Raw genomic sequence first — 12,558 nt, 5'->3', positions numbered from 1 at the left:
GGTTGTTTCTCTTGGCTTTGTGTTGTATGAATCCAACGTTGTTGTCTCTGAGCTGTCAACACACCAAACAGCTAGTAGTCTGGGACTTGTGCGCACAGACAAATTTGTCCCATTTGTCTGGAGCCACATAGGTTTCCAGAGGGTTTCTCAGCTGCTCACATGTAACATTTCAAAGCCCTTAGAGATGGGTAGAGTCACAGCTGAGGAGCCCAAGACTCAGCATCTGAGTAGTTTTCCTGAGTCACATGGACAGTGAGTAACTGGGCCAAAACTAGGTGTAGCTGTCCTTCCAGCCCAGTGCTCTGTTTCTGGTGTGGCCAGCAGGAACCCAGCTGACAGTGAATCTCCCCCCCCCCCACCCCCCTGCCTGCTCTAGTGTCTCCTGAGTTCCTGGTACTCAGGCTTACCATGAGGTACTTACTCAGAGAGCTGTGTCTGCTGATTCACACAGTTCAACATCCTTTTCCTTGCTTTCCCTTCTCATAAATTGATTTCTACACATTGTTAAGTAGCAGTATAGCCTTTTTTTTCTATTACAACTTAAAAAATGTTGAATCTTTCTTAATTAGTGATGCATTTGTTATGGGGAAGCTTTTAATTTTAGCTCTATTATGTTATAAATCATGGTTGTTGCTCATCTATCTAAAATGGAAAGAAGACAGAAGCTGTCTCTTAACAAATATTTGTTTGTTTATTTATTTGGTTTTGAGATAGGGTCTTATATAGCCAATCTGGACTATATAGTGAGTCCCTATACCAAAACTTAATGTATATTAGTTAGGCACTGTGGCATGCTTAGCATCTGGGATGCTAAGGATCCAGGAGGATCAGCAATTCAGGTCATCCTCGGCTGCATAGCAGTCTCAAGGCCAGTCTGGGATAAATGAGTCTCCAAAAGCCAGAAGGAAAACAAGCACTGAACAAAACACACAGTCTCAGAATCTGGTAGTAGAGCTCTGGCCTAACACCAGCAAGACCCTGGGTGCCAACCCTTGCCCCAAAGTTAAAAATGGAAGAGAGGCCTTTTCACAGTCTCTTTTTTAAGGGAGACTCAGAAACCAATCTAAGGTGGAACAGGTGTGTGTAGCACAAGGCATATGAGGAAGTGCAGGGGGTTGTGGAAAAAAAAAAGGCTTCCCGCAGAGGGCCCCCTTGCTGATCCCATGTGGCTAAAGCTTAGCTGTGGTTAGAGCATGTGAGTGCTTCTCGGTCCTTCTCCATGTCTTATGACCCTGGCCATATAGAGCCAGTACTGCTCAGTAACGAGCTGCATGTTGCAAAGTATCGGTGCAGAAGTTACGTGTGTCAGAGCTTTACACGCAAACAAGAGGTGGTGGGGCTCTGTACCATTTCCTTTGTGTGCATTTGCAAACATGTTTCCCCAAACGATAAGGCTCTGGTAGGAACATGGTACTATTGACCATCCGGCACATCCCTGTCTTCCTTGGAGGTGGAGGCATACACATCAGAAATTCAGAGTCATCCTTGCCTACGCAGAACACAGGAAGAATTTCTACAAATGCTCTCGAGAATACCTCTACTCGTAACTGTGTCCTGCTCACATGGCTTTCGGGAAACGAGAGCCCTGTGATGATTCCAGACTGATGGCCACAACCCGACAGTAGCTCAGCTTCCAGCTTTCTAAACAGGACTGGACTCTGGATGCCTTTGCTGAGGCCCAAATCTGGTGACAACCTGCGGACACCAAAGTTAAACTTTAAAAGTTATGTAATATTTGTTGCCAGTGTTTTCCAATGGTTGATAATCTTCCTTTTTATATATTTATTTTGTGTGTATGAATGTTTTGCTCAGATGTATGTCTGTACATGCACCATTGCATCCCCTGAAGCTGGAATTGCGGATGGTGTGTGCCTGCACGTGGATCCTCTGCAAGAACAAGTGCTCTGAACCACCGAGCTGTCTCTGTAGGCACCTAACTCTTGATAATTTTAAAATGAGTACGGCTGGCATTAACTTAACCCAGCCGAGTCTGCAAAGCTATACATAAGAAAAGACTGTAGTTTCTTTCTACGGTTTGAAGTCCCTGATACTGCACTTTATAGGACAACAACAAAAACAAACAAAAACAAATTGAAAGTCTATCCTGATGCTTGCAAGAAGGGCTAGTTATTTTTCTCAGTGCCTCTTGGGTTCCTTGACACTCACTTGGTGCCTTTTTTTTTTTTTTTTTCTTTTTTATCAAGTATGAGAACAGCTTTATCACAGCTCTTTTCAGGGATACTGTTTCACATGTCAGGGGGAACCCCTGCAGCTGTCTCCCCTCCCCTCATCTCTGTGTTGTCAGCAGGCAGGGTCGTCCTCCTCAGGTAACGTTTTTGAATAACATTTTTTTTTTAAGTGGTGTAAATAGTTTAAAAATTTCCCAAGATAGTCAGATGGCTCAAGGGTTCAGATACTTGCCACTAAGCCTCAGGACCGGAGTGTGGTGCTTGGAACCCACATGGTGGAAGGAGAGGACCAGCTCTGGCAAGTTTCCTCCGACCTCTACACATGCTCCTCCCCCACACCCGCAGTCACACACACACAATAAATAATCAAGAAAAGTAGCCTCAGTGAGGCTCCTTTATGACATTCTGATCATTACTTCTATTTTAGTTTTTCTTCATTTAAGAATGCATGCAGTATCAAAGTGTGAACACAACTTTGAGTCTTGCTCTTTTTATTTAATGTTGTAGTTGAAGAGCTCTTTTGTGTCATGGGTTTCTGTGAAGACACACTGGTCCTTTAGCTACTGAGGGCCTTTGTTGGCTGCTCTTCAGAGTACAGAGATGGGGCTAGAAAATAACCTAGATTCTAGTGAGGAACAGTAGAGCATCTTTTCTGTTTGCTTTAGGAGACAGGGTCTCTCCAGGTAGCTGTGTGGCCCAGGCTGTCCTTGAATTGACCAGATAGCCCAAACTGGCTGTGAGCTTATTATGTAGCTCAGGCTGGACCTGAACTTGCAATCTTTCTCCCTTATCCTTCCACACTAGACTCCCAGGCACATACACCAGGCACAGCTTCAGGAACCATAGATCATCATTGATTTCCATGTAACTTAAAAAATGTTACAATGGGGAATGACCCCAGAGCTGCATAGAGCTGAGCATGAGGCATGCTTCAAACTAGGAAAAAAAGTCCTAAAAGTCCTAAGTGTGCTTTATTGAAGTCAAAATAGGAAAAGCAGCTGATTTTAGTGTACGCTTAAGCTCACTTCGTTTGCAGTGGGCCGGGGAGAGAAAAGGTGGTAGAGAGAATATGAACAAGAATGTGCTTGCTGAAGAGCAGCGACGATCCTGCACCCTAAGCGCCTCTCTGAATGCCAGGCTGGGCATGTCAAGTGGCAGCACAGCAGGCAGTCCGTGCTGTGCTTGGCTCCTGCGCAGGGAATGTTTACAGGTGAGTGGAGCAGGGTTCATGGCAAAGTGTCTGACAAGGGACTTAGTCAGCCACAGAGCACATGACTGGGGCTGAGGCCTTGTCCTCAGTGCCAACTTAGAATCCAAACAGTCTAAGTGGCAAAGGCTTCAAGATGGTAGAAAAAGAATTATATCTGATGGTGTGCACAGATGGCCACGCCTAGCTGGGTACCTCCTGACAGAACAGTGTGAGGGAGCAGAGGGAGCCTAGTGCTTACTCAGGAGCAAGGGTGCCTGTACTTAAGTCATGGCCTGGCCACTGTCCCTCTGTCCCTCCCTTCCTGCTACCTTCCTTCCTTCTTTTTTTCCTTTCTTCCTTCTCTCCTTCATTTCTTCTCTCTCCCCTTCTTTCCCTTTCACACCTTTCTCTGCTCTTCTTTGTTCCCTCCCAGTCTCTCACCCTTTCTTCCCTTTCCCTCTTGCCACCCTCTATCCCCTCTTTTTTCCCATGGTATTGGAAACCGTACATCCCAGGCAAGTGGGCTAGCCCTAGCTACATAGTCCATACTCATTGCAATTTTAGTTTTTGAAGCAAGATCTCAGTAAGTTGCTTAGGTTGGCCTTGAACTCACTATGTAGAACAGGTGGGCCTTACACTTGCCCTCCTCCTGCCAGTGTCTTGGGTAGCTGTGACTACAGGTGCGCATAACCATGCCCAGCTATTCTTTGCCTTTCCTGTGTTTGCTTCTCCCTGTCTGTTAAGAGTCGATATTAATTACCACTACCCACTTCCTTCGATTGAGAGAAGCCCAGAGAACAATTCCCGGCATACAAAATAAGCACTCAGTGAATGTAGCTAGCTATTATCTCAGTAGTCCAACTGGGTTTGTATAGATTGCCACATTTCCTGACTGTCATACTTTTCTGATGAGTCGAGATAGTATCGGGTGTGTTGGGGCACAGATAGACAGCAGTATTTTTTTTATTACATACATACCAAATTAGTGTTGTGAGGATGGGTCGCTTTTGAGTTGCTAGGTACTGTGAACTACCTTAGTAGTCTAATGAGAGCTAACTCCTCTTCTCTCCCCTCCCCTCTCCTCCTTTCCCCTTCATTCCCTGTCTGTCTCTTTCTTTCTCAACAGGGTCTCTTGTACCCCTTGCTGGCCTCAAACTTGCTTTGTAATTGAGGATGACCTTGAACTTTTTATCTTCATGCTTATACTACCTCTGGAGTGCTGGGATTACAGGCTTGGGATATGAGTGTTTTGTTTTGTTTTCTCTTGAGACAGGGTTTATGTAACTCAGATGCTTGCTGGCATCATACATACTTGCTTTGTAGCCACAGATGACCTTGAACTGTGTGTGTGTGTGTGTGTGTGTGTGTGTGTGTGTGTGTGTGTGTGCTTTTAGAGGCCAGAGGTCAACTTTAGATGTCTTTCTCAGTCACTTTCTACCTTATTTTGGGGGTGTCTGCTGTTGAACACACTTTATTCATTCTCCCAGCATGGCTGGCCAGCACAGCTCAGGACCTTGCTGCCTGCTTCCTTAGTCCTGAGGTTGCAGACATATATTGCATGCCTGGCTTTTGTGAGGGTGCTGGGGATGGAGCTCAGGTGCGCATGCTTACTCAGCAAGCACTGTACTGACTGAGCCATGGAGACAGCCCACGACCCTGACTTTGTGATCCTCCTGCCACTCACCTTTCAGGTGCTAGGATTGCAGATGCCACCACACCTAGCATTGCCTCTTTAAATTCTAATACACTTCATTCTGAATTATTATAGAGAGAAAACTACCTCTTTTATTTGCTCAGTGCTTAATCTCCGTTTGTGAGATCAAGAAGCAACACCTGTTAATACTCTGGTGTCCTCTCTTGGACACCACATTTTGAAAAATCACAGCTATGCCATCAGTTGTCTGGAGATGGAAAAGAAGGGGAATGCACAGTGAAGGTTGGATGTGATACTGTGTCCTGCGGTTTTGTTTCTTGTGAAGATAATGTGAATTGGCAGAGGATTGCTTAAATAGGTTTATTAGATGTGAGTACCTGGCATGAGCTGGGCCAGGTTTTACTTTTTTCTTCTGTAACCCATTTCTTAGTTGTGGCTTTTGAGTTGGCTTTTCATTATGTACTGTGAGCACGGCTTCTCCTTATGCAGTGTGAGGTTAAAGAGACACAAAAATGCACCAGCACTTAACTTGAAGCTATCCTGCCTTTAATTCTCCTTATTCCACATCACTTACAGAAACTCCCGTTCCCCAGGTGTCTAGTCTTAGAGTGGAGCTGGTCCTGTTGCTATGTCCTGAAAGGTTTTGGAGAGTTGTGGGTAATCAGAGATTCTTATCACAGGCAGCAGGCACATGAAATACTATCTAAGTGAGAGCTGTTCATTGATAGAAACTTGCTGTTCTGTAGGACCATTTCAGATTTGTGACTGGAAACAGTGCAACAGCAGCGTAACCAAGCGAGAGGCTGGAGCTGTGTTCAGGGGTAGAGTGCGTATCTAGCAGTTGTGAGGTCCTGGTTTCAACCCTACCACCAGATCTTGTAGGGCTCCATCGTAGCGCCATGCTCTCTGGCCCTGCCTCCCACCTCCTGAAGTTTGCTGTGCCATGTGACCCAGCCGCGGAAAGGCTCCAGGCAGTGCACTGACCTGCAGCTGGGCTGTGGGGTTAGTCATTGACCGCAGGTGATTTCCTGAAACAGAGCCTTAGGTGACTCTGCTTCTGTGATGTGTGGGTGACCTCTGTGAGGAAAACAGACGGGTCCACCATGACTAGGGCTACAGTGAGAATTTTAACAGGTGTTTTAGTATACCAGGCGAGGGTATCCAGCATGATAATGTGTTACAGTGTGAGTATCCATGGAAGTGGATGATTCTGTTTCAGGAGAAAGATGATTTAATATGAACAGAGCAGAGGAGGGATCAGAGGATCTTAATAGACCTTTTCTTCCCTTTGTCTACCCTTCGCGTGCTCGCAGGTCTCAGAAAAATGGTTGTGGTGATACATTTGAAAACTTAATTAAATTTAAGGCAACTTGGGGTACAAAAGAGGCTTCAAAGGTAAGTATGATAGTGTGGTTTTGTATTTTATTTTGTATTTATCAGATTTTGAACTATAGAATTAAAGCTTAAGGAACATAGTAATAGGAAATGTCACTTTCAAATTTTTGCAAGTTTCAATGTCCTTTACTGTAAGGTAGGATGTGAGACTCATTGACTGGAGTGACCACAAGATCTCGAAGCCTCTGTTGGAACTTTATAGCCGGGGGAAGGTGTACAGTATGACGTTCAAGTCCCCATCCCCTGGAACTGGACATCACATGCTCACAGAGGCATAGTGCTTGCTGCAGGAAGATTTGTGTCACAGCGTCAATGCAAATAGGGAGTGCTTATTTACTGGACAGCGACCAGATGTACAATATCTCAGTGGTTCAAAAAAGACCCAGTTTTTATCTGCTAAGAATTTATAGTCTATTAAACACCCTAAAGCACACATATTATAGAAAAGTAAGCATGCAGTGGGTATTAAAAGTGTGCCTAGTTGTTTAGAAGAACTGGAGAACAAGGCTTGGGTCATCAGGAAGATTCCCCTGGGGAAGGTAGTCTCTGTTTAAGGAAGTGATTCTTGGGTGCACCATTTGTTTGCTTTCTGTTTACGAGAATCCCATCTAGATGCAGTCAGATCCCTATTCATCCTTGCCTTTTTTGTCTGTTATTTCTGTTTAAGTTGTTATATATATTACTTAAGTAAGGGGTAAAATATGTGTGTTTATGACATCTGGAATTACTTTGAAAACTGGTATCAGTTTTGTGGCTAAACTACTAAGTATGTGTATTATACATTTTGAAAAAGAATTTCATGACAGCTGGTGGTATAGCTCAGTGGTGGGACACTTGCCCAGCATGTATAAAGCCCTTGGGTTCTGTCTTAGCACCCTTCCCCTTAAAAAAAAAAAAGAGTTTTATGATCGTTCCTTAGGTCCTAGTTAAATATCTGTTATAGATTGAAGTTTTAAGCCAAAATATCATATATTATTATTATTATTATTATTATTATTTTAAAGACAGAATCTCATGTACCTCAGGCTGGGTCAGACTGTCTCTTCCTGCCCGGTGGTGAGAGTTGCTGTGGCTTACCAGTCTATGAGGTGCTGGGGATTGAATGTCAAGCCTCAGGCATGCTAGACTAATGTTCTACCAAATCAACCCCCAAATTCATTTTATATATATATATATACACACAAAAAAAAGTGTATTATATATATACAAAAAGTGAGGTGCATTCCACTAGTACTTCTGCTGTGTAGAATTCAGGATCTGTGCCATTTTTAAACCATTGTCCTATGAGTCCTGAGTCTGCCCTTTCATTTCTCCAGTCAGTTTAGTCTGAACACCAGATGATTGAGAGATACTGGTTTGGCCCTTAGTAGGCCATTTGTGCCCCAAGATGCTGTCCCTTAAACTGGAACTATTTTTAACAATATTTGGATAGTCTCTGTTTTTAACAATATTTGGATAGTCTCTGTTTTTTTTTTTTTTTTTTTTTTTTTTTAAAAAAAAAAAAAGAAAGAAAGAAAGTTATTTAGATAGCTCAAAGGGAAAAAGAACCCATGACCAAATTGTGGCCTGTAGTCAAACTTTAAGCCCTTTCCTGGAAAAAGGAATTCATTCTCTCTTCATCTGGGCCTATCTCGATACCATCAGTTTAACGATTGCCACAGAGAGGACCAATTTTTGTCATAGGTGTTGCAATCTTGATTACTTGGGAATCTTTTTATTATTGTTATTCATCCATTTTAGGGAGTTTCCTGTCTTACGTGTAGTATATAAAGTGGCTTAAGGCAGCCGAGGTCTGTACCTGGTGTCGTTAGTTTTTCTTACGTTAGTGGGGTGAAATGTTACCACCTGTATCAGATGAAGACTGCAGAGCCAGCCAAGGGCTCACCAGACCTCAGGGATGGACCCAGAACTATTTTCTTCAGCCTAATTGCAGGAAAAAGGACTTGATGCCACCCTGTTTTTTGTCTTTAGACTTGACCTGTGTTTTGAAAACCTATAGTTTCTATTCTAAAAAGAAAACATTTTCTCCATGGACCCCAGGCTCAAATTTATCTCATAGCATTCTCACATCCAGGTGAACTTTGTTGACATCAGAAGCCAGAGTTGTTCTAGGGAGCTGGTGATGAAGGCTTCTCAGCCTGACTCCCAGGGATTCGTTGCAAGAGTCAGGAGGCTCTCAATTATCCGTGGTCTCTTAGCTTCCCTCCCCACCCCCACACACTTGTGATGGCAAGAATGTGCCCCTACTGGGTTTCCCTTCCGCAGATTAAGATCTACATTTGACTACTGTGAGTAGCCATCCTGCACTGGCTATGGACAGAGTTTCGCAAGGGTTGTGGAGTAGCGCCTGTCAGCTGACACTTCCTCACATGAGAACCGTTAAGAGCGTGGCTGGCGTGGCCAGTGTCAGAGCAACCTCGCCGCTGAAGGTTTACCCAGAGCCACGTGAGCCGGGCTCGTGACTAGTGAAGGGACGGCTGCATAACCCCAGCCCGGGATGCAGCCTCGTGAGTCAGTTTCAGCTGCTGGACCTGTTGCTGCACTGGAGTACAGGCCTGGAGAGATCTGTACCCGCCTGCCCTGTTGTGGGTGGACCGGGAGCACATCACTCCCAGGATTCATCCTGGGCTTCATTTACATGCCGAATGAATGTCCCTTTCCTTTAAGCTCCTAAAAGAGGAAGTTAGTAGCTTGTCTCACGTGCTGTGCAGGGAGTGAAATGATCTTTACACTGGAACTGCTGCTGCTGGTCACTGTGGAGTACTCTGCAGAGAAGGAAGGAAGTTCCAGAGTGATCTAGTCCACACTGATGGTCAGTATCAACTGAGGACCATCTGTGCCCCTCAGGAGATGTGTGGTGGTACAGCAAAAACTACAAGCTGGCCAGTAGGCCCACAGGAGTCAGCCAGATGTGGAACTGATGCCATTTCTGGCGCTGGAAGGATTTTCAAGACACTTGTACAAGCAAAGATTCCAAAATGTGCCAGAGAAGGAAGGGGCACGAATTCCGCAGTGCTCAACCACAGGTTTGAACTTTTAGTTCTGTTTCAGTCTGGGGAGTACTAGCCTCATGGGACTCTGGGAAGTTTTATTGATTTGAGTTGTGCTTTCAGGAATGCTTTACATAGGAGAAGTGCGGCTATTGATAGCATGTAGAAACACGTCCTTTCCTTTGTAGAAAAGATGTAGGCACATGTATCCTAAGTGGCTCTTAAGAGTCTGTTACCATTTTACCCTTTTATGTTTTCATTACTTCTGCTAGAGCCAACTTGTAAGAAATGGCAGTGTCCTTGTCTGGAACCCTGGGCAGAGCTGTTTGCGTTTATAGTTAAAGATCTGAGTACCAGAAGATGGGGCAAGGACGTGAGTTCTGCTTTGTGGGGGCCAGGTATGTGCGTGCTGAGGCAGGCTTCTGAGGAGAACCTGGCTTTTCTCTGAGAAACGCCTTTCACAAGAAGAATGTGTTATGACCAGCTAACTTGAGTAGTGAGTTTATCCATAAGGAGCGCAGTCAGACCTGCTCTCTTTATATCCTTTCTGGTTACTTCATCTGTTTCTCTCTTACTTATTTTCATGTATGAGTGTTTTGCCTGCATGTGTGTGTGTGTGCGCACCCCTTATATGCCTGTTGCCTGTGGAGGCCAGAAGACAATGTCAGATCCTCTGGAACCAATTACAGATGGTCATGAGCCACTATGTGGGTTCTAGGAATTGAACCCAGGTCCTCCGGAAGATCCATCTCTCCAGCCCTTTATCTACTTTGGAAGGATTAATTTTTCTAGTAGTAAAACTTAATTGAAACTTTTTGTAAGATTTTTACTGTGTATCAAAAAAAAAAAAAAAAAAAAAAAAAAAGCCCAAACTCTTTGAAAATTGCTTTTCATTCCAAAATCTTTTTTTTTTTTAAATCATTTTATTAAACAAACTGGTCCATGTGAGGGTGTCAGATCCCCTAGAACTGGAGTTACAGCCAATTGTGAGTTGCCATGGGGGTACTGGGAACCGAACCAGGGTCTTCTGGAAGAGCAGCCAGTGCTGTTAACCTCTGAGCCATGTCTCCAGCCCCATCATTCCAAAATCTTGTGTTGAAAGCCAAAGATAAAAGTTCTAATTCTTATGATTAATGTAAAAAAAAGTTTCTAAATTGACTTAATTTTAATTGAAGATTTCTTGGGCTGGGTTGCTGGCTAGGTGGTTAATAGCACCTGCTGCTCTTGCAGAGGACCTGGTTGGGTTCTGAGCACCCACACTGTGGCTCAGGACTGTCTTTTAACTTGAGTTTCAGAGGACCCAGCACCTTCTCCTGCATTGTTGTAGGAACATGGTGTACATACACACACCATGGCTCACATATATCCAGGTAAAATAAAACTAAATCTTTACAAAAAAATAAAATTTCTCAAAATCATCAAGTTTCACAAACTGTTTATCCCATGAGTATATTTATTGATGTAGTTAAAAGAAATCAAGATGCATGTTTGAGGCAGGTCTCGCTGTGTGGCCCAGGCCAGGCTTACCAGCGTGTACTACCACCCTCAGCTAGAATATAGTTTCTGTCATGCAAAAATCTTTGTCTTAATAAAATGGCAAGTAGCCGACTTCAGGATAAAAGCCCGATACATTGGAGAGTTGGAACCCATTTCCCAGGTGTTGGTTCACATGCGATTTGTTCAGCCTTAAGGTCCAGTTTGTGGGTAATGAATGCTGCAGAACATTAGAGAACTGTAAGGATGTCACTTTTGTACGTGTGTTCTCTGTCTCCTAGCAAGCAGGAAGAGTTGAATGGTAGAGGGTAGTGAAGCTAAGCCTCTGGGAGCTGGAACTACAGGCTTGACCTTGGCTTTCTGACTCCCAGTCTTACTGCCAAGCTATAGGGTAGGCTTTGATCACCTCCCCCTCATGGGCGTGCAGCCTTACAGGCCACAGAGGACGACAATGCAGCCAGTCCTGATAAGACCTGATGGACTAGGATCAGATGGAAGGGGAGGTCCTCCTCCTCTTATCAGTGACTGGGGGAGGGGCATGGGTGGAGAAGAGGGAGGGAGGATGGGGTTGGAGGGGAAGAGGGAGGAACTACAGATGGGATACAAACGGAATAAACTGTAATTAATAAAAATAAAATATTTTACAAAAACTCACAAAAAAAAGTCTTCCCTGGAGGTTCTAAGCTGTAGCATTAGGATATACTGTCTTCTGTTTTTGTTGTTCTCAAATTCCAGATCTCCAGATTGTTATTTGGGGTGGTCATCCCCATAAAATAATAACTTTGATTATGCCAATTTATTTAAAACTTTGTAAAAAAAAAAAAAAAAAACTTTGTGCAAGCCAGTGCTTTTCAAACTTTGAATAAACTTGCTATTTTGGTATGATTTCAATAGTTTTCACCTAGATGCTACTTTAAATGTAATAGGACACTTTGCAACTGATCCCCCCACCCCTTTAGTTTAGATTGTTGTTTTTATTGCTGAGGCTTGCAGGTTTATTTTCTGTATTTGAGTTTTGTGCAGTGGTGACTTTCTGTTAAAAACGTAAGTGCATTTAGAATTATCCAGCTGGACTCGTTTGATCCACCTCTATTGCCAACATCCAACATCATAATCAGGAGCCAGTTGAACATATGTCTTCTCTTTATCCACTGGTCTGACTTTGGTGTCATCAGTGTTGAGCTGCTTTAGTTGTTTCATTTGGCACTTGCTGACCCTGACATGCACAGTGAGCACACATGTGTTGTCTTCTGTCTCCATGGCTGACTCAGCGGCCAAGTTTGTTTCTTTCAGGGGCAGCTTGGGCTGGCTCCAGAGGTGTCTAGGAAGATGTGTGGGAAGATGTGTGTTTGAAGTTCATTGGAATTCATTTCAGGTCAGACCGGTTGTCTCCTCCACCCTCTTCCCCTTCCTACAGTCTTAGAAATGCATGTGAGGGCTGGTGAGATGGCCCCGCAGATGAAGGTGCTTGTGTGAATCCGGGCAACCTGAGCTCAGTCTGTAGCACTCGCAGCGGGAGGAGAGAACTGACACCCATAAACTGTCCTCTGACCACCAAGAGGAGGTCCTGTGCACGTGTGTGATACTTGAGAGCCACACCGACAGAAATAAATAGAAGGAAACATACATATGTTTAGCCATATATTT

The 12,558-nt window shown here is 44.1% G+C and overlaps 1 protein-coding gene across 3 annotated transcripts in view; it reads left to right on the top strand.

Annotated features, from left to right (window-relative positions):
- Nucleotides 1–12,558, top strand: part of Fnip2 (folliculin interacting protein 2) — a 105,536-nt gene that overhangs the window by 24,074 nt on the left and 68,904 nt on the right. For 2 of the 3 annotated variants that reach the window (XM_055596625.1, XM_055596624.1), the window contains exon 1: nucleotides 8,990–9,453. The exons of the other annotated variant lie outside the window; for it this stretch is intronic. In XM_055596625.1, coding sequence (XP_055452600.1) covers nucleotides 9,278–9,453 — 176 coding nt within the window. In that variant the 5' untranslated portion in view covers nucleotides 8,990–9,277. Of the gene's footprint in view, nucleotides 1–8,989; nucleotides 9,454–12,558 lie in introns of those variants that run through there. 3 annotated transcript variants of the gene reach the window in all.

Source organism: Psammomys obesus, unplaced genomic scaffold (genome assembly GCF_907164565.1).
Source record: "Psammomys obesus unplaced genomic scaffold, mPsaObe1.curated_primary_1811, whole genome shotgun sequence".
NCBI classification, from domain to species: Eukaryota; Metazoa; Chordata; class Mammalia; order Rodentia; family Muridae; genus Psammomys; species Psammomys obesus.
The sequence above is the reverse complement of the archived record's forward strand: the minus strand, read 5'-3'. Positions and strand labels throughout refer to the sequence as shown.